At 37.3% G+C, this 24,299-nt stretch overlaps 1 protein-coding gene across 1 annotated transcript in view; it reads left to right on the top strand.

The window, feature by feature from the left end:
- TRPC6 (transient receptor potential cation channel, subfamily C, member 6) overlaps positions 1-23,139 on the top strand; it is a 37,812-nt gene extending 14,673 nt beyond the window's left edge. Inside the window, exons 4-11 of the mRNA XM_009999370.1 lie at positions 2,442-2,655; positions 4,544-4,771; positions 8,724-8,988; positions 11,051-11,246; positions 12,877-13,080; positions 19,890-19,973; positions 22,106-22,181; positions 22,988-23,139. Coding sequence (XP_009997672.1) covers positions 2,442-2,655; positions 4,544-4,771; positions 8,724-8,988; positions 11,051-11,246; positions 12,877-13,080; positions 19,890-19,973; positions 22,106-22,181; positions 22,988-23,139 — 1,419 coding nt within the window. The remainder of the gene's footprint in view (positions 1-2,441; positions 2,656-4,543; positions 4,772-8,723; positions 8,989-11,050; positions 11,247-12,876; positions 13,081-19,889; positions 19,974-22,105; positions 22,182-22,987) is intronic.
- The last annotated feature ends 1,160 nt before the right edge of the window (positions 23,140-24,299 follow it).

Genomic DNA, 24,299 nt, shown 5'->3' with positions numbered 1-24,299 from the left:
TCCTCTGGCCAAAATGAAGGATCTGAACTGGAAGTAGTCTTCTTTCACTATTCCCAGCCACCTGGGGATGGCATTTCTAGAGAAGTAACTTGATAAGCCCCTGCATGTTTCCTAGAGGCATGGTTTGAGGTTTGTACACACTGCTCCTTTGCACTGTGGTAGAGAAAAAGAAGTTGAATGTCCAGTGTATATGAGGAAGTAAGAAAATGTTCTTCCTAAACAAGTGTGTTATCTATCCTTTTCTCTTTTGTGATAGATGTGATACCTGGAGTCCTATTGTATAATTTTTTTTATTCAATGCCATCCTCCATAAGGTTACTATACTGATTGTTTCTGCAGTCTCAAGGGAAGAATAATGTCAGTCACTGACTTCCAGCAATTTCAGATGACTATGTGTACAGATAAATATTGTTGAAGTATCAGCAGTATAACTATTGTATATCTTGTCCTAACCCAAAACAATCTATAAAACACTCTCCAAAACTCTACAGCAAACCAAAGGCCACAGTACAGAGGATCAGAAATGAGAAAAAAGCCCAAAACAAAACCACTTAAATTGCAGAAAGAGACTGAGAGATTTTAGTTCATGTCCTTGGTCTGTACAATTGGAGGGAATTTATTATGTCAAAATGTACATTGAAAGTGTATTAAGGAGGGACTCTAGTTTATAGAAAAAAGCCAAACTTGCAAGATTATGGCCTTGCCTTTAGTTGTTGCTCTTTCTTTGCCTGATTTATGTTTTCTGACCTGTATCTTCTTCATAAAGCAATTTGGAATTTTGTCAAAGTGTAATTTCAGGAGTTATTTGGCAATGTCATAATAACTTCCAGCATTTGTGTCATCAGTTCATCCACAGTTAGTCCTGCTTCCAGGGAGGTTTTACTATATATATATATATGTAAATAATACTTTTCTGTCTCTTTTGAAGGGGTTGGAGGGGAGAAGTGAGAGGACAATATGAGTTATTATTTTAAATTTTATATTTTTTGATCAAGGGATATGTTAACATTAACTTCTTCAGTATGTTTTCTTCTTTTCTGGCTGTCTTTTTCTGGCATCTGTTTCCTAACTCATCTTTCTCTGTGAACACAAGAATAGTGCATTTAGAAAGTCACTGTCAAGGTACTTTATAATTTTTCAGCTGCACTTTATGTGTGTTGTTTATGAGTGTTCCTTCCCAGCTTGAAATAAAATTTTTCCCGTTGTTTTTATGTAGTTCATGTAAAGTAAGTGGTTGTTGAAGTGAGGCTGACAGGATATTCTCTTTAATAAAAGATAAATTAATTTTGTTGAGTGAGAAACATAATGAATGGCATGAGTTTGCAAAATAATATAAAGAAGATCAAATTCCATGTTGCTAACCTTGACAGTATTCCTTTAACAGTATCTTCTTTTTAAATGTGTCTAGTTTTCTTAATGTTCTTGGTATTTGAGACCTTTACCATCACATCCTCAGCTGCATCCTCTTAACCCACATGTCTGTAAAAGCTGACTCAAAGGACAGCAAAGTTCTGACTTTGATATTGAAACAAGTGTAGCAAAAATACAAATACCAATAATTTGTCTTTCTGGTTTCCCATCCCTTTCCCCTGTTTCAGTGGAGATCCATGACACTTGCTCTCAATTATTTCCAAGGAATTTTTGTCAGATACAGTTATTGTCTTCATCTAAAGCAAAAAAGTATTTTTCTGCAATTGCCAACTAAGTGAACAAGCTAGGATTTTTACTATTAATAAAGACACTTTCAAAAATAAAATAAATAATTGCTAAAAGTTCAGCTTTCTGTGAATTTGTGTGGAACTTTTAAGTTTTCTAGGTGTTGAACTAAACCATTTCAAAGTTACTCGTAGTCATGACAGAGTTGAGGATGTTTCTGTTAAAGGAGTCAGAAAGGAAAGTAAGAAACTGGAGAATGTGACATTTGGAAGCCTAATGACTTTTTTAGGACAGAAAATAAGTTGAGAAAACTGCACAGTAACTGTGCTGAATTGATTGTTGTAGCAGTCAGGAAACAGAATTCTTTAGTCATAATTCACCCCTGATGATTATTTAATGCTTTTTGACTTTTAATAAGTGTCTATATCCCCTTTGTTTTGCTGCCTCATAAAGATGACTACCATGTAAATAAAAATGTCAACAACTATAATAAATATTTCTCTTGGTTACCTATTATAGATATAAATGCCCCCAAATAATTACAGAATTATTACAAAACAATGAGTTAAAATGCATATGGTGAAACTGGTATATTATTCCTCTGAAAATAGCAAGTAAATAGAAACTTTTAAGGGTGACAGTCAGCATGGCTTCATAGTATACAAACTTTTTCCAAGTATATGTTACTCAGATACATACTTCTCTGTGTTACTGTTCTTTTTCTACATTTTTCTTTTGGAAGAAGGCAATGCAATATCCTTGTGTTTCATAACCTCTTGTTGCAGCTGGGAAGGATAATGCGTGGACCATTTATGAAGTTTGTAGCCCATGCAGCCTCTTTTACCATTTTTCTTGGTCTACTTGTCATGAACGCAGCTGACAGATTTGATGGCACGAAGCTCCGACCTAATGAAACAACAGACAATGTAAAACAGCTATTTAGGATGAAAACATCCTGTTTCTCATGGATGGAGATGCTCATTATTTCTTGGGTAATAGGTAAAGATTAATTTTTGCTTGAATATGTCTTGCTATGATTTCAGTGAAGCTGGTCTCACTTTAATCCTTTGCTATTAATGTTATGTGTAAAAATTGCAACAAAGGGTGTTTATTTAACTGTCTGCATTCCTACTTTGGTCTCATGTTTTTTATTGGACATCAGCTGGATTCCCATGTGCCTAGTTAATCACAAACATTCAGGTTAAGGTCATAGGTGAAATCTACATCATCTGAATATTAATGCATTCAGTGTTATGAATACTAAAGGAAAATCTCCACCAGTTATCTGTTGTTTTTGTTGTTGTAGTTGTTGTTTTTTGAGTCAGGCTGTGTCAAATCCCAAGGGAAAAGATATCCACATCATGGGTCAAGTTGTTTTTTGTCCACTTGTCTCTTTCTGCTGAGATTCTCTTATTTTGCAAGTACAACTGCAGAATTAATAGTGTATATCTGAATGTATTATTGACAAAAGAGAAGTAGAATATAGATCTCTGAATATTCAGCAGTAGATTTTTCCATCCTAATATAGAGATGAAATAGGTACTGTGAATATATTCTGAGGTGCTGACTCATTAAATCTGGTGATGTGATACTCCTGAGCATAAGACCTTGAGCACAGACCCTCAAAAATATTTTAGCTGTCTGATTCTTATTTACAAGTCTAATACCACTTATTCTAATATGGTGGAGATGTCCAAATGTCTTACAAATCTGGGTTCTAGCTGTTGTTAAAGTCAGTAGCCCGGGAGAGTTCAATTCAAGCTTTTTACATTCAAGAGCTAATGCATTTAAAATACTTTGCTTTTATGAGCTCTCTGTGATTGAAAATGGAGCCATTGGAGCTAATCAGTACATTAACTGATTCTTATGCCTCTAAAAGACATTGACAATCGTTATTTATTTCATCATACAACTGTATATAAATTCATATAATTGTGTATTATGGGAATAATATGGCACTCAGTTTTCCAAATAACGTATAAATATCACTGGTTTAATCTGATAATAAAGGAGTAAATAGTAATTTTCCTATTTGAAGTTCTGGTTTGCTGATTTTATCAATTTTTATTTATTTCAGTGTCATGCATAAGACTGTTAATGAAAAATTGATTCAGTACATACAGATGTAGCATTGAATGTAATTACTGTAATTAATGTTATAATTGTCCTTATCTGAAAATTATTAAAATTTCCTTTAGACAATTTGGTAAGTGCAAAACATAGTGACATTATTCCAATTCAGTTTTTATTAGCTGTCTTTAGGATCCTAGAAATGCAGTGCATTATTTAGAGAATTGTATCTTGAAAAGAAAAAGGATTTGCTCAATATAAAGGCTGCCATAAGTTAATACTGTACTCCTGTATTTTATTACTAAGAGACAGTAATTAGGAATGAAACAGAGACCTTTGCTGTATTGAAGAAGCATTAGGTCTAACTCTTACTTTCATGCTCACTTGTGACATGTATTTGCAATTTCTGTAACATCAACTGCAGCCAGGGTACTCTGAAAATAAGAAAGTGTGAATTCTGCTATTAATTTTACTACTATATGATAATGCCAGAGCATTTCTGCACTTTCAGTCTCTTTCTTTTTCTGTAACAGATGATGATACTCACACCCCATTCTTCTCTTTGAAAGCTTTTTTGAAAGCTTTTTTAGAGGAAAGAGCTGTATGAAAGATTGTTATTATACTCACATGAGAAAAAAGTACTGGAATGTATACGAACTGGCAGGCGGTTTAGTTTGTGTCCAAATCCCCGCTGACCAAAGTGGTTTTCAGTTTGACTGCAACCAGGAGTGTATCCTATACATAATAAAATATCAAGTACAACCAATGTGCTTAGAGATAAAAGAACACGCTGTTTTCTCTGCTCTGTCTTACACAGGAATGATATGGTCTGAATGTAAAGAAATTTGGTCTCAGGGTCCGAAGGAATACCTTTTTGAATTATGGAATATGCTTGATTTTGGTATGTTAGCAATTTTTGCAGCATCATTCATAGCAAGGTTTATGGCATTTTGGCACGCATCCAGAGCCCAGAACTTCGTTGACGCAAATATGAAAGATCTGACAAGTCCAACACTGGAGCCCAACATAAAGTACTACACCTTGGGTGAGTTGATGGCACATGATTAAGACTTACTTCTTGGGACAAGATAAATGATTTTCTGTTTATGTCTCCAATACTTCATTCTACAATGTACTGCTTAAGAAATTTCCACCCTTTCTCTTTCTCTTCTTTACTATTTGATCACAGTTCTCTTGGCTGTGCTCATACATCTCTCTGGGGACATCAGGTGCTGAAATTATCTAAGATCTAAATAACTCCACAATCACAGAGCCCTCCTGCCCTTTGTCAAGATTATTTTACTCAGGTCATTTCCTCACCTCAGTTACACTACGCTATCCTGCAAATACTTGTGTTGGCACAGCTGTGAATGTCATGTACTGTAATGCAGGGGCAGAACTAAGCAATGAGGTGCAGGAACTTCTTAAACCTGCTTTGCCAATATAACAGATGCATCTTTTGGCTACAGCCTAAATCTTTGTTCAGAGACTCTGTTATGTTATTTTAATCCACTCTCTTTACCAGTAAGAGATAAAAGTGTTAATTGCCCAAATGAGAAAAAATGAAGCTCTGTTTATTTGTGTTCACTCTCAGCACCACATCTTTCTTTTCTTTATGAGGTACTTCTCTCTAGATTCTGAATTGCATCATTTTCTATCTCTAGTGTATGCCTAGTTACACTTCTTCATTATCTAGACTGCAGAAAAAGTAGAGCAATTAATAGATATGTTTTGAAACCAATTAAATGGTGATCTTGTAAATTTTACTGGAAAGTTGCAAGTTTCACATAAGTTATGAAGCAGCTAGGTAAATATTAACTCAGTTTTCAGTAACACCCTCTTGAAGAATTTGCAAACAGGGACTGGTTTTTATGCTCATGGTTTCTGAGTATAACAAGCACAAGTTTTTAATTCATTTATGCTATATAATACTGTATCATTTAGCAAGGCAGTTTACATGAACATCAGTCATGAGCTGAGGCTTTGTTAAGTGTATGCCTAGTTACACTTCTTCATTATCTAGACTGCAGAAAAAGTAGAGCAATTAATAGATATGTTTTGAAACCAATTAAATGGTGATCTTGTAAATTTTACTGGAAAGTTGCAAGTTTCACATAAGTTATGAAGCAGCTAGGTAAATATTAACTCAGTTTTCAGTAACACCCTCTTGAAGAATTTGCAAACAGGGACTGGTTTTTATGCTCATGGTTTCTGAGTATAACAAGCACAAGTTTTTAATTCATTTATGCTATATAATACTGTATCATTTAGCAAGGCAGTTTACATGAACATCAGTCATGAGCTGATTTTTTTTAGTGTATGCATGTACACTAGTGTATGCATGTCTGCTTGGAGAACATCTATGTATGCTAATACCAACATAATATTAATAATGAATATTTAATACCACAAGTTTTGTCATAGGCTAGCAAATATAACTTGGTGGACTCCAAGTTGAGTCCAAGCCAGTAGTGGCCCCTTCTGGTAAAGAAAGCAAATGGCATCCTGGCCTGCATTAGGCACGGTATTGTCAGTAGGTGAAGGGTGGTGATCCTTCCATCTACTTGGCACTGGTGAGGCCACCTCCGGAGTACTGTGTCCTTTTCTGTGCTCCTTGGTACAACAGAGACATTAACATACTGAAGAGAGTCCAGCAAATGCCACAAAGATGGTGAAGTGACTGGAACATTTCTCCTTTGAGGAAAGGCTGAGAGAGGTGGAACTCTTCAGCCTGGAAAAGAGAAGGCTCAGGAGGGATCCCATCAGTGTCTATAAATACCTTTTCAGTGGTGCCCAGTGACAGGACTGAGGCAGTGGGCACACATCAAAACACAGGACGTTCCCTGAGGGTGACTGATACTCACATGTCATCTGGTCATGGTCCTGGGATGATCTCTGGATGTCCCTTCCCACCTCAAACTTTATGTGACAATTCAGCTTATCTGGAAATCTGAAAGATATCAGGTTACTAGCCCATACTGAAGCATCTGCTGTCATTGATTTTGGTTATCCATGAAATCTGAGGTAAAGCTAACATGAGTTTCTCTGCTTATATTTTGCCATGTGGACATTTTCTTATTTGAATAAAGTGTGTAGTAGGATTTATAGTGAGGAGTTCAACAAACAAAAGAATCTGCACATACCTACAAGAAACACACAGCAGCTGACAAGGCAATGAATATGTGCTGACTGAGCCTTGTTATGCCTGAAATCAGTCATTCATTACTTTGCCATGATACATGAATGGCATGGCAGTAAGTTCCTTTAAGAATATAATGTCCTGATTTATGTCAGGATGTTTTGAATAATGCACAACATTGCTGGGTATGGATATATTAAAATACTGTTCAAATAACTGACCTTTTATTAATTTCTTATTTGCTAGTTAACAGCTCCAATTAATATTTTTTCCAAATGCTAGTGATTGCCTCCATTGCAGTATAAAGTATTTGTTTCATTTTCTGGCATTTACAGTAGAAAAAACACAGATGACAGCACTCTCTTGGACTGTAGGAAATCTATCCCAGGTTAACTTTTCTTTGCCAGAAGCACAGGAGCAAATTGAATTTAAGCCTCCTGCTTCATGGAAGAATGCCTGAATCTCCAGCTACGAAGTGTCCTGAATGGTGTTGCTTTGAGTTTCTTCTTCTGACACTTTTCTATATATATTTCTTTGAGAAAGGTCTGAACCTGGATGTTCCCCTCCTCAGCTGAATGTGTTCCCTATCAAACAACAGTGTCACATTCACTCACAATCTACAGAATGTTCAAGTAATTCACACAAGGAGATTAGATTTAACAGAAGAGATTGATAGAAATGACAGTAGAAATAGTGATGGAAATGGATGTTTGGTGTTTGTCAGGAAAAGATCATTACCATTTCACTATGAGTAAAAAGATAGAGTAAATAGAAAAGGAGATAAAAATTTTTTTCCCCACAGTTCTGGAGTTGTGAATGGTATTTAATGATTCCAAATCCCTACATTAAAAGTTTGTTTTGGATGGCTCAAACAAATCACATCTCTAATTTAATTTATTTAAATTTAATCACCTAAACCTGTAAGCTGAATTTTGCTTAAATTCTCTAATATATTGGGATTCAAATCCCAAAAAGGTACTTCAGTGATCTTACAGCCCACCTTTATAATCAGTGGAGATCTAATCAGTACAGTCAATTGGCCAAACATAAGTGACTCATGTCATTTGAATTGCCAAGGTGCTGCTCCAAAGACACTGTACAAATATCTTGGATACCCTAAGTATCTGAAATGTCTTTGTTCAGGTGGCTTAATCAAGCCCCAAGCTCTCATTAGGCCACACTGATTATTTGGCAGCTGCCTGCAGACATCTTGATCTCAAACTGAATGCCACTCATGGTTTGTTCTGATTAAAAGTTACATTTCTGATGAAAGTGTAAAAAGAAGGGAGTAAAATTTAAGAAAAAAAGTAGAATGCTTCCCCAGCCCTACTGTAGTTGATGAAATAATATCACACTTTTGTTTCAGTCTTAACCAAGTATCTTCATTTCTTTCACTTTATTTCTAGCAGCATATTAATGTAAAACATTTGCTGAGCACTGTGATGTGATGGACAGTCACTAATGGCACCATTTGAGTAGCTGTACTTAGCACATGGAAGCCAAATTTAATAACCAAGTGTGGAAAATCTACTTCCTCACAGCTCTCAGTGAGGAAGTAGATTTTCTATATAATTTTTAAGTTTGAAAGGGTAAAAAGTAACTGCTCCTCACTTTTAGGCAACAAAGTCTTTGAATTTTTCTGCAAGTGAAAATGCTGGTAACTCATGATCCAATGTATAATAAAGGAAAAAAAACCCACCATATAAACTGCACCTTATCTGTTCCAAATTTGCATAGAACCACTGCATTCAATTCTAGTTTACACTGACTGGTTCATCTTTACTCACCAGAAGAGAATATTTCAGTGAACAGCTGAAGACAGAATACTGACAGAAATTCTCATCTTTTTTTTTTCTAGCCAGAATAAACTGGGATCCATCTGACCCTCAGATCATATCCGAAGGCCTGTATGCAATTGCAGTAGTATTAAGTTTCTCCAGAATAGCCTACATTTTACCAGCTAATGAAAGTTTTGGACCACTGCAGATATCACTTGGCAGAACTGTGAAAGACATCTTCAAGTTCATGGTGATATTCATCATGGTGTTTGTGGCTTTCATGATAGGAATGTTTAATCTGTATTCCTACTATCTGGGGGCAAAGCAAAATGAAGCATTCACAACGTAAGTAAAACTGATTAAACTGTAATGACTATGGGCCATTTTGATGGGAAATCTGTTGTTTGCATTGTATATATTAGCTTTACTGATCGTTTTGCAAGGTTAACGTCTCTTAAAAATTCTTAATCTAAGCAGTAAGTCTCTTTTTCTGGTGCTGGAAGGATAGATTTGAAATCAGAGGATGACCTCTTGATCCCAACAATGCTATGATAGATCAGGAAAGACAGGCTAGAAACGTGAGATGTAGTTGCCCTTTACATGACAGAGCAGCAGGAGCCTGTACCTTGGGGTAGACAATGAGCTAGCGAGAGCTTGTAGTTCAGGATCAGAGGGCAGATGAATGTGGGTGAAGTTCAAGTGGATGTCTGCTATGGAATGTCTGATCAGGAAGATGAAGTAGATGAAGCCTTCTTCAGACAACTGAAAGAAGCTTCATACTTGAACGCCCTGGTCCTTATGGGGATTTTTAACCACCCTGATATCTGCTGGAGGGACAACACAGCAGGGCACAAGCAATCCAGGAGGTTTATAGTGGGCATTAACAATAGCTTCCTGACACTGGTGATCGAAGAGCTGACGCAGAGAGGAACTTTGTGACACCTGACTTACAAACAAGTCAGAACCCCAGACTTCAAGAGAGCAGACTCAGGGCTGTACAGAGCTGTCCTCTAGCTTCCAATGACAATAATCTGTTCAGTCTTGAGAGGAGAAAATATATTCTCTTTTTACACATTGTTTTTTTGTTTGGTTTTGGTTTGTGTTTTGGATTTGGATTTGGTTTTGGTTTGGATTGTTTTGTGTTGTTTTGTTTTCCTCTTTTCTTTATTTCCTTGGCACTTCTTTTTTTTCTTCTTGCACTCTAAGAAGAGGAATTCTGGATTTTCTCTGTCTCTCAGGAGTTATTTTTTATACATTTGTCATGCCTCTCATTTCTAGCTGTTATTTTAAGATAAATCACTTGAGAGGAAACTCATTCTTTTCCATGCTCTGCAACCCTAATTTTTAACTACCTAATTACCTACCTAATTTTTAACTGTTGTGATATTCAGGCTATAGCTGTGATGAAGTACACTCAGCCAGGAAGCAAACTTGGCCAATAGGGAAAAAATTGTTACTACTTTTTTATTAGTGTTAGTCCACACACTAGATAAAGTACCTAAAACTACAACTCACAGATGGAATACTGGTAAAATACTATAAGCAGAGAAGTTAATTAATAACTAAAAATTACAAGTTTCATTTAACTGTTCTTCTTAACAATAATGCAATAACATACAAAATGTGCTTTGCAATGAAACTGCATTTTGGTCTTGGGGAACTGAGATCTGTTCATCAAAGCAAGAGAAAAATACGTCTTCAAGCAGGTGCAGATAGATACCTCTGAGAATTGAACTTATGTTTATGTCTATAAATATATATATAAATTTATAGACATGTATAAACTTAAGAGGTTATGCATGTATTTAAAGGAACTAACCTGACAAAAACCCAAGAACAAAACTAGCACCCCCACACCATTACCTTTATTCTGGTTTTGTGAGAGTAGTAAAATTCAGCTGGAGGATTAAGTCTGTGAGACTCATTTTTTAAAAAAATGCTGATTTTCAGCCAGACATTCTGTCTTCTTTATAATTTCAGAACATTAATCATATTAATGATGAAGTAATTAATGCTAAGTGAACTAAAAAATATTTACGGGTTACTTATTTTTGTTACTAACATTCACATTACCAGCAAGCACGATACATGTCGTTCAAAGTAGTTAGTGAAATGTAGTATTATTCTTTGGAGAATGTGCGTGTGTGTATATATATATATATATGTATATGTTATTCCTAAACTAAATTAGAGTTTTATTTTCAGTCCTAAATATTAGAAATCTTATATGATGAAACCACCTGTAGCTATGAAATTACATAGTCTACTTGTTCTGCATGTCACTGTGATAGAATTCTACATTATTTGTAGTGGCAAAATTTGTACTCTATATAAAAATGGTAATTTATACAATAAAAATATGCAGGTTTTGTTCAGTAACGTGCATGTGTTCAATTTCTTCTTTCAGTGTTGAAGAGAGTTTCAAGACCTTGTTCTGGGCTATATTTGGACTCTCAGAAGTTAAATCAGTTGTCATCAATTATAAACACAAATTTATTGAAAATATCGGTTACGTCCTTTATGGAGTCTATAATGTTACCATGGTCATTGTTTTACTGAACATGCTTATCGCAATGATCAACAGCTCATTCCAGGAAATTGAGGTAAAAATTCCATTTATGATGAAGTATCATCACATTTACTGTTACAGATAATTGTCGAAATCTCCTGGATAATCTTTCTTGTTGGCATCTTATTTAAGAAAAATTACACGTAGGCTTTTGGAATATATTAGGAAAAAATGTTCGTTCCACTGTTAATTTTTTATAAAATACTGGAAATTACCCAGCTGTATGTACTTGCAGTAGTAAGAACTAGGTTGGCCTAAGAAACTGCTGATGTATTGCATTATGTTCCCAAAGAGGATGGGCTACCTTGTGTGACACTGTGAATCTTTCATTTGTCTCATTTGTAGTTATTATTTGAGTACTGTGCCTCTTGCTGCAAGGATGCTCTCATTCCTATGCCTTGAAATTGCAAGCAAGATGCCATGTTCTTCTTTTATTTAAAATACTGTTGCTCTAGTCCTCTGCAGTGAAAAGAACTTTACTTGACAAATTAATCAGCAGGACTACTGAAAACCAGCATGAATATTTGGATGCTGTAGGACATGAAGGGCTAGATCATTATAATTGATCAGCAATAAAACGAAGCAGATCTCCAGGAGCTTGGCCATCTCAGCCTTCCCTTGGTGGCAGCCGTGCCACAAGGCAGCAGGCTCAGGTTGGCACTGCTCTGGTCCCAGGTTCTGGGCTCTGACTGAGGCTGTTGCATTGCCCAACTTGAGCAAGAGCAACATACATTCTATAGCGAAGTTTGGATTCTTTTGACTCAGAAAGCCACAGAACAAGCTTTTAGGTTCATAGCTAATAAAACCCAGGTTATTACAAAAAATATGTTGACTGGAGACAACTTCCAAAAACTGCTGCTGCGCTATTGAGTCATGGCCTTGAACATGACATCAGTCCTTTCTGCAGAAAACCCTCTTAAACTTTACAGGTAGGAATAAAGAGAGTGTTTTGGCTGTCATAAATGTTAATCATAAACCGTGGTGATGATAGCACACCTGATTTAATCATATCTTTCAGCAAGTGGAAGGAATTGGGTAGGAATCATATAACTTCATGTTTAAAGTAATGAGAGTGGATTTTTCATTTAAAATTCTGATACTTCTTCACAAAAAAAGATAATAGACTAATTGCTACAGAAGAAACCAATACGATAAGAAATCAGAGCTGGTAATGTCATTGAGAGATTTACAGTTTTGCTATATTAACACAGGATTTTGCATTTTATTTACTGAGCATGACAGTGTTCCCAGAAAGCCTTAACAGGTGAATTTGAGTGTTGCCACAAATCTTTAACTTGGGCATTGTTTTGTGTGCTTTTAGTTCAGAGCTTTCATTCTTATCAGTGTGTTTACAAAGAGCACCAAGCAGAGGTCTGTCTCTGTGATCCTGTCATGCAGATTATTAGCACTTACTCTGGAGTAACTGATGTTAAGATCAACACTTAAGATCGACTTTGTTCTTTGGTACTGCATTATTTTAAGAGGATGAATAAGAACAATTCGATTAATTGAAATTTGGTTTTCACAGATCACAAATGAATTCTTGATCTGCTTGGGATTAACTTCAGCTAATTACAGTCAAAACACGTGAAGTTTAGCTAGAGCATCTTCAATAGCCAAGGTGGTATTAACAGTGTATTAACAGCTGTGTTTCTGTTATGCAGGATGATGCTGATGTAGAATGGAAATTTGCAAGGGCTAAACTTTGGTTTTCTTACTTTGAAGAAGGGAGAACTCTTCCAGTACCCTTCAACTTAGTGCCAAGCCCAAAATCTTTGCTGTATCTCCTACTCAGAGTCAAAAAATGGATTTCTAAACCGTTTCTGTGCCAAAAGAAAAGCTTTCAGGAAGACGCAGAGATGAATAAGGTAATTGTATTGCGTGTATACAGACTGCTAATTTGAAAATATAAAAACAATTTTAACTTAATGTTTCTTGTTGACCTGTTTTTCTGATGAACTTCCCAGCATACTCAGTCCATGCTGAAGTCAGTCATTAAGCACAGGCTAAAATTCTGACCTTGTTTTTTAATATATTTATCTACATCCATAATCAGGTAAGTTAAAAAATGCCATTTTAAATTTATAGGGTTTTTTTTGTCACAGAATCAGAGAATAATTAAGGCTGGGATGGACTTCAACCTCTTTCTCACAGCAGGGTCAACTCTGAAATCAAGCTAGGACGCGCACAGCTTCATCCAGTCAGGTCTTGAAAAACTCTCCAGGATGGAGACTGTGCAACCTCTCTGGGCAGCATGAGCCACTGCTTGGCTGGCCCTCATAGGGAAAAATTGCTTCTTCTACCTTTTCTTTGAATTTGTCCATTGTCATCATCCTGTCCTACAGCACTGTGACAATCCCAACTCCATCGGCTGAACAAGCTGTTCAGGCTGAACAAGTGCATGTTTCCCAGTGGCTCTTCACAGGCCAAGTGTGTCAGCCCCAATATCTTACTGTCCCTCTCATGAACTTGCTGCAAATTTTAAAAATCTTTCTCGCTGTCCCCCAGGTTTCCCATATCTGTTTCTGCAGAGCTGCTCCACAGCCAGCCAAGACCTAAGCCTGTTGTTGTTGAAAGAGTTATTCCTTCCCATTTGAAATTCACAGGGTTCCTGTCATCCTTGTCCTCCTGGATGGCATCCCTGTCCTCAAGCCTATCAACTGCTCCTATACCCCCAAATTTGGCTTTGTCTGCAAATTTGACAGGAAGGTGTTCCAACATCTCTGACACCTGGTCTTGACAAAGATCATTAAAAGGGCAAGTCTGAGGACAAGAACCCTATATTATCCTCTAAGCACAACTATCCAGCCAGGATTTTGCTCATCTGCTCCATTCACCCATCAAAACAGTAACATCCTAATGTGGGTACAAGAATATTCTAGGATACAGTATTAAAATCCCTGCTTATGTCAAGGCGGATGACATCTCCAGCTCTCCCCTCATCTGCAAATCCAGTCATTTTATCACAGAAGACATCTGAATAGCCCAATGGGTCTTACTGTTCATTAACCCACACTTACTATTCCCAGCCACAAACTGCTCCTCTCCATGTGCCCAGAAATGTGCTCCAAGGTGACTCAATCCATTATTTTGCCAGTTATCAAAGTGAGTCTGAGAGGCCTGTGGTTGCCCAGATAATAATTTTTGGTCTTTTTTTGAAAAGAATTTTACATTTATCTTTCTTCAGCCTTTGGGGACCTCTTCCAATCTGCATCATTTTTCAAGGGTGATAGCATTTTTACAAGGGCTTCATCTGGTCTCTCAGCACCCATGGATGCAGCACATGGGATCCAATGGACTTGCCTGGGTCAAATTCTCTGAAGTAACCCCTGACTTGAAGGTCCTTCATGGGTGGTTGTTTGCCTTCTTCAATCTATTTACTAAGCACAGAGGCCTGAGAAACTGTTGATGAAGCCTGAGGCAAAGGCAGCATCAAGTCCCTCAGCCTCCTGAATAACAGGCCCACATTTTCTTTATTCAGCCTTATAGTGCTATTGTAGATGTCACCTGAAGGTGAGCTTTGGGTTTCCCTCATGTGCCCGGGCAGTTTCTAAATTCTCCCTTTGTAGCCAGTCTCTGCTTCCACAAAAATGCATCCTACTTTTTTTGTAAAGCATTCTGTTACTTGTTTTATTTATGCAACGAGTACAGTGAAAAACACTTGAGTTGATTAAATAAGCCTTGAGATACAGCAAGTAAAGACTTCATAGTCAGTCTATTTTTCTTGCAGTGTCTTGGTAAAAATCAACAAAAGCAATTCCTTTAGGGAACACAGGGCATAGCACATGGTCTTAGGTGGTACTGCAAATAAGTGTAAAGACTAGCACTAGTGTAACATGTTAGGGATGAAGAGCTTTCAAGACAGTTGATCAGACATAGTAGAAAGATGGTAACATTCACGTAAAAAAAAAAGAAACTGCAGGTTTGTCATGCTGGAAGCAACAAATATACCATTTATGGCAATTTTAATGTTCCAGGATCTTTGTTATAATAGGCAGTAGTCTGAGCAGAGACCTGTTCAAGGTTAGAAGTTCTTGAGACTGAAGTCGAGAGTCATTAGACTGGGGGCCAGTAAAAAGTTTACGTGCATCTCTCAGCTCCCTGTCATCAATGTGACAACCACTTTTTCTATCACAGTTATCAGTTGAAGAGTGAAAGAGAAAAGAAACTGGTTGCAATCCTAGAAGGAAAAAAATTGAGCAATAGGGAAAAATACTGTGCCTCTGATGAGCTTCTGTCCCTGATTAAGTCCTATAATAGCCTATGAAAACAACATAGATGTTACAGACACTGTCACCAAAGTCAAGATTGCTATTAAATTCAGATGTCTTGTGCGTGCTACTAGTAATTTTTCTAGCATTTCACAGATCTCAGTTTTATTTGAGAGATGTAATTCCATGTATTTAAGACCCAAATTGGGGATACTACATTTGCTCAAGTTTTTAATGACACTCACATTTGCAAAACGTTTCATCAAGCTGCTTGATGCAAATCAGTTCCATGACTTCTGTGAGTGATAAAATCATCACTGAAAATAATGACTTTAAGGAGATGCATATAAACTTCAAATTGAGGGATGCTGAGAAACAACAAATCAAAGGATTATTTTTTTTTCTATTGCACTTAATTTGTGATTTTGAAAAGCACATAAGTAAGTTAGAAGCTTATTTTGAATTAATTTTTTTAAATTATGTTCCCATAAAACAGGCACTCTTAAAATCCTGTTCTTACACCCTAAGGAAAACAGATGGATTTTTATAATTCCTTTACAAAGGTATATTCAAACCTAGTAGTTCAGATGGCTGGAAAGCTGCAAAGGTTAATAATTACCAATTCTAGATAAAACAGTAACAGTTGTGTCTGCTTTTAGAGCAATCCTTCTGATAGAGAGCTGTAAGGATGCAACTGTCATTTATCAGATTTTTTCCTAACCCTGAAATATTAATGCTTTCCACTCACTGAAGATTGTGGTATAACTAATGCTAAACAAGATTTGCTTACTCCCCAGCCAAAGAAACTATAAAACTGCAAATCAAATTTTTTAAAAAGCTTTTATGTTGAAAAACATAAAGCGGCTGAGTTGCATCTATTCTTTCCTCAGCTTTTTTTTATTGCCATTTTTACCTACCTTTTGGACCTCCACATGCTGTGGAACTGACTGTATCTGAATCATTCAGATGCTGCCATCCTTTGCACTTCTAAAAAGTAACTAAAATGCTTTGGTTTACATTTTGACCCACTGTTGATGATTTGTTACTACTAAGGCTGTTGTGTGGCATCTTGTCAAATGCATTCTCAGGCTTTCTGGGTTTTGACTGTGGCCTCATCCTGTGTTGAGCAGATTGGTGTTGCTGCAACTGCTGAGCAAGGAGCTATTTGTGCAAGGAACTACTGTAAGCACAATGAGTTGTGCAAAGATAAGAAAAGATTTGGAAAAACTAGACCCAAGACTTGGTGGCCGTGTCTGTGCTAGTAAGTGAAATGTGACAGGGAGCTTACCTGGGCACTGAGGCAAATTCAGGAATGGCTTGCCTCATTCAAGTAGTTTTCCTCTCAAAGCAGGGTTGCTGCAATCTGTTGTCCCCAGACAATTCTAGTTGCCAGACTGTGCCTAGGGAGAGACCCAGTTGCTCTGGTGCATGTGCTACTTAGGAGGACACTAAAAGTTTACTTGCTGATAGAAGACATTGCATTGCAGTACCCAGAAATGTTCACACATGCTTGTGTTTCATGATTCAGACCCAACCTGTAGGTCTTTCTTCTGCAGAGCCTGTATCTTCTCAGTGCAAAAGCAGCAGCAGCACTAGGGTGGGTGTAAAGACAAGAATTAAGATGGGAATTGGGGGGGGGAAAGCTCTGTCCTTGGAGCCAGCTGTGCCTTGATGACTGTTGGCAGAAATCACAGCCAGATGCCAGCAGTGCTAAATTGTGAGAGATTTACATAGCTGTGTTCACACACCAGGAACTAATTTCTTGAGACATACTCACATATAATAATAAAGGCTGTGGAGATGTTTTCTTTCAGGCTGTTGATTGAAACTCATGGCTTCTTTTGTTTTAGGCTAGAACTAGTGTTTTAAACATCAAGTTAACAAAGATCTCAAAACCAAAAGAGAATGATTAATGAAGAAAAAGCAGAGTTTTAAAGAAAACTACGTAGAGTTTTTTTCTAAATTGAAAAATTACCTTGTGAATGAAGACGATTATAGTTTAAGAGTCACAGAACTTGATTCTCTTCGACAGTGGTAAACAATGATGTATTTAAGTCATTTTCTTAAAACATAGTCCTTCAAAATAGAACTAAAGAACAAGTAATTATGGAAAAAGCTTTAAACCCTCACTCAAGCAACAAAAACATACGTTCACTTTACTTTCCTAGTATAAAACAGTATTTCTGAAGTTTTCACAACTGAACTCTGATTCTGGGAGCACAAACTGGGTCATTTTCTGGGAACCCTCCCTCTGGTCCAAGCATGTACAATTTACTGGCATTCCAAGTCAGTAAATGCTTCTGAAAACTGGGATTTAAGAGATTACCAAAGTGGTACACAACACAGCCAAAGTTATTACACTGCATTAAATTCTAAGTGATCACAGAATAATAGAATCATAGAATTGTTAAGGTTGGAAGAGACCTTAAAGATCACCAAGTTTGAACCCCCCTATTATGAGCAGGAGCCCCTATCACTATACCAAGTTGCACAAAACCTCATCTAGCCTGGTCTTAAAAAGAAATGAGAAGCAAGTTTAAAGCAGGTGGTACTTTTTAAGAGCAGTGGTCAATGTATGCTGCATTTCTTCTTTCACACAGCAGTCTTGGAGAAGAAGGGTTTTTTTTGAGTTTATATCACTGTTCAAATTACATTTTCTCCCCTCAAGTTACCCATGTGCAGGTGTTAATTAGATATTAACTTAAAAATATGAATTCTAGTTCAGTCATTAAATCATAGAATCATAGAACTATTCAGGTTGGAAAAGACCCTTAGGATCACCGAGTCCAACCATCATCCCTACTCTACAAAGTTCTCCCCTAACCCATATCCACCAACACCACATCCAAATGACCCTTAAATATATCCAGGGATGGTGACTCCACCACCTCCCTGGGCAGACTATTACAGTGTCTAACCACTCTTTCTGTGAAAAAATTGTTCCTAATATCCAGTCTAAACCTCCCCTGTTGCAGCTTCAAGCCATTCCCTCTTGTTCTGTTGCTAATTACCTGTGAGAAGAGACCAGCTCCAACATCTCTACAATGATCTTTCAGGTAGTTGTAGAGACTGATGAGGTCTCCCCTCAGCCTCCTCTTCCTCAGACTAAACATTCCCAGCTCCTTCAAACATTCTTCATAGGGTGTTTTCTCTCAGCCCTTCACCAGCTTCGTTGCCCTCCTCTGTACTCACTCCAGCACCTCGATATCTCTCTTGAATTCAGGTGCCCCAAACTGGACACAACACTCCAGGTGTGACCTCACCAGTGCTGAGTAGAGGGGGACAATCACTCTGCTTCTGCTGGTCACACTATTTCTAATACAGGCCAGAATGCCATTGGATTTCTTGGCCACCTGGGCACACTGCTGGCTCATATTCAGCTGCTTGTCAATCAGAACCCCCAGGTCCTTTTCTGCCAGACACTTTCCAGCCACACTTCCCCAGGCCTGGAGCGTTGCCAGGGGTTGTTGTGGCCCAAGTGCAGGACCTGGCACTTGGCCTTGTTGAAGCCCAAACCATTAACATTAGCCCAATGATCTAATCTATCCAAGTCTCTCTGTAGAGCCTCAGACCAGATATGGTCCCAACACTGAGCCCTGAAGAACACCACTTGTGACTGGCCCCAGCTGGATTTGACTCCATTGACCACCAGTCTTTGGGCCTGACCGTCAATCCAGTGCTTGATCCGATGTGGATGAATGTGACAGGCTGAGTTTACTCTAGGAGTAATTTTTGGGAGAGGAAAAAGCCATAGGCCTGAAGGTTAAAGAGAGTTTAAAAATGTTGTGTACACATGTATTTATAATGAAATCTGGGCAATCTCTGCCACCAAGTGGTCATTCAGCAACGTACAACAGATGTTCTGTCCTGTTACACATAGGCAGATTTACTGAGGTTATACACTTCTGAATTGCCTCACAACTCTCAAGGTGCAGTCTGTAGCTGATTAAAAGCTGATTAATCTGTTAAAAAAATGCAGAATGCTGAAGGGTCAAAGTTAAGACAAAGATGCTACAGTGTGTCTAGTTCTCCAGGTTTGCAGTGTCTCAATTAAGATATTTCACCACATATTGCTAATTTTGCTCTTTCAAGTGAAAATCAAGTTTCAGTTAAGAATTGGATTAACTTTGAAGTGAACCAATGTAACGTAAATTTGAAACTGGTAGCAGGCATAGTGGATTTAAATTCATCATAAAATTAAATGCATTTGTAGATTATATATACACTGGTAAGTAACAGGATGACAAATGGTATCACAGCTGCAGAAAAAGTCAGAGATCTGGAAGAGCTGGGACACCAGCCACACAAGTGGAGCCCAGGGTCATGCTCTAGAGCAGCTTTAATAGTTTAATGCTCCCCAAACTGAGCTTAACAGTCAATGTTCTGTCATACAATGTATGTGTGAGGTAATTTAACCATATTTTTCTTCTATTTATTTTGTACTGTAAATAATGTTTCCATTTTAGCTTGGGCAGAGGAAGCAATCCAGTATAAGGAGCTCAGATGAAATCCACTTAAACAGTTTAAACAATCCTCCAAGGCAATACCAGGTAATAAACAGTTTATTTTTAAACTAAATCAAGAAGTGGTAGAACTGGTAGATCAGAACAGTTTTGAATTTATATTAAACAGCATGAATCAAGAATACATTGACAGAGCTTGCATGTGTCAGAAATAAATGCAATGATTTAGATATTTGTAGTACAATCTGAGGGTGATTGTCCTCTTTATTTCTTAAATTCTGCCCTTATAGTGCAATATTTTAAAGCACTTGAACAATGCTTTTAGTTTGAGAGACAGATTGAGTCCTCAGCTGCATGGTGCAAATGGAGAAAACCAAAAAGAATGCAAAATCTTCCCATTCCATCTGCTGAAGCAGTTTAGATTATTGTGCCACAGCTCTATATTCTGTTACTTCAAGCACTGCAAATATCTTTCAACTGCTATGCTATTGATACAGTCTGTTTTTTCTTTGCTCCCTAAACAACTGCAAAGAGCCTTTGTGCAGTTAAGCATAGAGACCCAGCAGAGTCCACGAAAAGCTCAGCTGTTCTGATCCAGAGGCTGCTCCTTTCCTTCCTGTAACAGTACAAAGCAGGTGGAAAGGAACAGAAGAAGCCGCTTGGGATTTTTGGAATTAAGTATACTTTTAAAAATCATAAGACATAATCAAAGACATGAAAAAAAAATAAATCCCATTGGGCAGGCTAGCTCTGCTCCATTTTTGCTTTCTGCAGTGTCTGTACAAGTATACTCCAAAAATTCTCAAGACTTTTTCACGGCCGATTTAATTATGATGCAGTGGTGGATATTAAGATTACAATTTTATCCCATAAACATGAGGATGTGTGGCTTTGTATTTGAAACATTCTCAGATTATTAGAATAAACAGTACAGCTGCTGACCTTACAAGCATGAGTGTAGTCATGGTCTGGAACCACAAATCTGTGATGATTCTCCTCACAACCACCTCTGGTCAGATCTATTACTGTGGAGACAAAAGCAAGCACATAAATCTCTTGTAGTGAAAAGCAAAAAGTATTTTGTTGTCATGGGTTACACTATATGAAAATATCAAAGCTAAAGATAGATCATCAAAAGTAATTAGATATCTTGTTCATATTCAAATAACTTGAACTACTGGGAGAATCAGGAGCACTACTCATTTTTTCCTGGAAAAGTAAAATTTGCATCTGAATTTGCTGGCCTGTGTTCCCCTCATTTTTAGCAGAGAGGATAGTAGTTCTAATGGTGTGATTCATTTGATCATCTTTTACTGTCTGAGATGAACTGTCCTCTTAGGTTTGCCTTTTGTCTTCACAGAAGGAGTTGAAGGTGACTGCCACAGATACATATATTTATATTAAAAACTATATGTATTTTATTATAAGACTCCCATAGAGGTGCTTAAGTTGCTCTTAGTACATGGTTACCATTTTCTATAGGCCTTACATTGGGAAAATATAGCCTATCAGATATAATATAAACACAGATTAAAATAAACTGATTGCAAAAGGGTTTAGAAATTAGCACTGCTGGTAGCAACAAAGGCTACATGGTTTCACCCACATGGATACCAGAACTGCAACAGTATTAGTTTAGTTATTAGAGACTCCAGTAGTAGATTAAGCTTCATGAATGATAACATTTGTAAGATGAGTTTTGTGTTCTAACTTACATGTGCGTATTTGTTTAGAATCATGAATCACAGAATAGTCATGGTTGGAAAGGATCTCTGAGATCACCGTGTCCAACCATTAAAAAAAAACCCAAAACAAAACAAAACCAAAACACACAAAAAAACCCCAACAAGCCACAACACCAGAAAACCCCAGAAAAGCACACCCCAAAATACTTCACGACACACAACCTACAATCTCAGACACTAGAGCGTGCCCTGGAGTTCCTCATCTACATGTTTCTTGAATACATCCAAGGATGGTGACTCCACCGCCTCCCTTGCAGGCTGTTCCAGTGCCTGACCACTCTTTGAGTAAAGAAAGTCTTCCGAATATCCCTACTGCAGATGAAAGCAGAGATTTTTGCCCTTTATTCCTTTAACCTGGCAAGTCAGACATTGAAATGTCTGAATGCAACAGAAGATAACAGAAGCCATATCTTGAAGGGTCTTAGCAATACAAGAAAGTCCACCTAAGACAACTTTTTTCTTTCTTCTCTGCAGAAAATAATGAAGCGTCTCATTAAAAGATATGTACTGAAAGCTCAGATAGATAAGGAAAGTGATGAAGTCAATGAAGGTGAGTATGTTGATAAATTGTATGTTTAACTCTAATCAGAGAATCAAAACCAACTCATTAAAGTGATTATGTATGTTAGTTGAAAAGGGTTTCCAAAATACTTAATCTACTTGTCATGTTTAGAGGTGCAAGATGTAAAATTAACACAAAATTAAAGCTAAGAAAGAGATCATAGACCGAAAGATGTGGCTTTCTGTCTTGACACTTCCATCAGAAATTGATCACTGAACTGACACCTTGTGAAGTGTTGCCACTTCTGATAATGCCCTTACACTTCCCATTGGGAGGATGCACTTAATGCAGTGGCTGCTTTGGGGCACTCCAGAAGGATTTCTCCCTTTTGTGGGAGATGCATACATGGTGATGCACACACTTCAGCCGTTTTTTTTGGTACTGCTTATTAGCTGGAAACAGACGTTGAGTGCACTGCACAGAAATGTTGTCTTCTGTTTGCATCCTCTGATGCTTGAAAGACACTTAGTGCAGCAGGAAAAGGAGAGCACCACTGGCCAGGGGGACTTGGGAACCCGCAGCCTTAATTATCTCTCTTCCATTTAACAGATCACTTGGGTTTTGTGAAGAGATGTGATCTCTCACACTCTTGCTTTCAGATTTGTTTGTTTCCTGAACTGCATCTTCATATTCCTGTCCATAAACCACCGTTCACCAATGGGCCACAGAACACCCAGTTTTTCTGCTTCAACAAAGAAATCCAGAGAAATCCCATTATAACTGTGATATATATGGATATGCTGGTCTTTTCCCTTTTTTTTTTTAATAGTCTGATCTTCTAATGTCTCTTACAGGTGAACTAAAGGAAATTAAACAGGACATCTCAAGTCTCCGGTATGAACTCCTTGAGGAAAAATCTCAGAATTCTGAAGATCTGGCAGAACTTATAAGGAAACTTGGGGAAAAACTGTCAATTGACTCTAAGGAGGAAGAAAGCAAGAGATAACCTAAACATTTAAGAAATGCAACAGAACATTAACAATTCACTTAAAGCCATAATTCTGTTTTTCTCAAGTCTTGCTCACATTTCTATAACAGATTCAGAAATTAAATCATTCCAGTTCTTTATTGAAAAACAACAGTGACAAATCCTCTGGTAGAGAGGAAATACCACTTGAGTAAAGATATTTATTTATTCTTTACCTGCTGTATTTTAGATCATTTTACTATTCAATTTTCCTCTTTCAGAATTCCAGTGGAATCTTGATAAGCCCAGTCATGAAATATTAAAAACATAAATCTCAACTTTTCCTACATTAGCTCATGATTTTTTAAAATTTCCTTTTATAGACATTCTTAACATATTTTTAGTGAAACAGGAAAGGAAAATTCTAGGCTTTTACATATTTTATAAAAAACTATTTAATTTTTCAAACATTCCAAGCTATCAAAAAACCAAACCATAACCAAAACAAACCCAGCTGCCTTTCTTAAAAATGTTCACAATATTAAAGTACTTTCTTTGAATGTTTCCTGGAAGAGGTAGATACCAGAAAATGCAGAGCACTGTGTTATACTCTTCCCTACTTTTCCCTGTCACCACTAAACTGTCCTGAAAGATCCCTAAGTTCCAGTGGGGGTTAGTGCATTAAGAAAGAAATCTTTTTCACCAAGTTTATTAAAAGGCATTCTTGAGGCCTGAACAAATCTTTAATCCTGAATAATAAATCATTGAAGTTCTAATCTTTTCCAGAATTCCCAAGTTCTCCAGCTTTTATATCTTGAAATAAAACCTGCAAGCTGTAGGTAAGGTATTTATTTAAGATCAAGATACTAGACTGTTAGGTGTGAAACCTTTCTCTGAATTCTGGGAACATTGTGCACTGGAGACTTTTTCCCCACAGTTAAGCTTGCTTGAATTGGTGAATTTTGTTCAGATCTGTCCTTAGCAAATGAAAACATGTTCCAAAAGTTCACGAAATCTCATATGTGAATTTGCATCCCTTGTCCTTTTTAACACTGGAGAAAGCTCAGCTCCCGTGCTATATTCCCTAGGATTCCTTAAGTGAAGTATCTTCATGTCACTAGAAGCAACCTCCAACTCCTCCACCCTGCTCTCAGCAGTAGGTCTGCAGTGTCTGGCTGATAGTGCATGCAGGACAGTCA

This window comes from Chaetura pelagica, unplaced genomic scaffold (assembly GCF_000747805.2).
Source record: "Chaetura pelagica isolate M959 unplaced genomic scaffold, ChaPel_1.0 scaffold85, whole genome shotgun sequence".
In the NCBI taxonomy this organism is placed as follows: domain Eukaryota; kingdom Metazoa; phylum Chordata; class Aves; order Apodiformes; family Apodidae; genus Chaetura; species Chaetura pelagica.
This window is presented reverse-complemented; position numbering and strand designations above follow the sequence as displayed.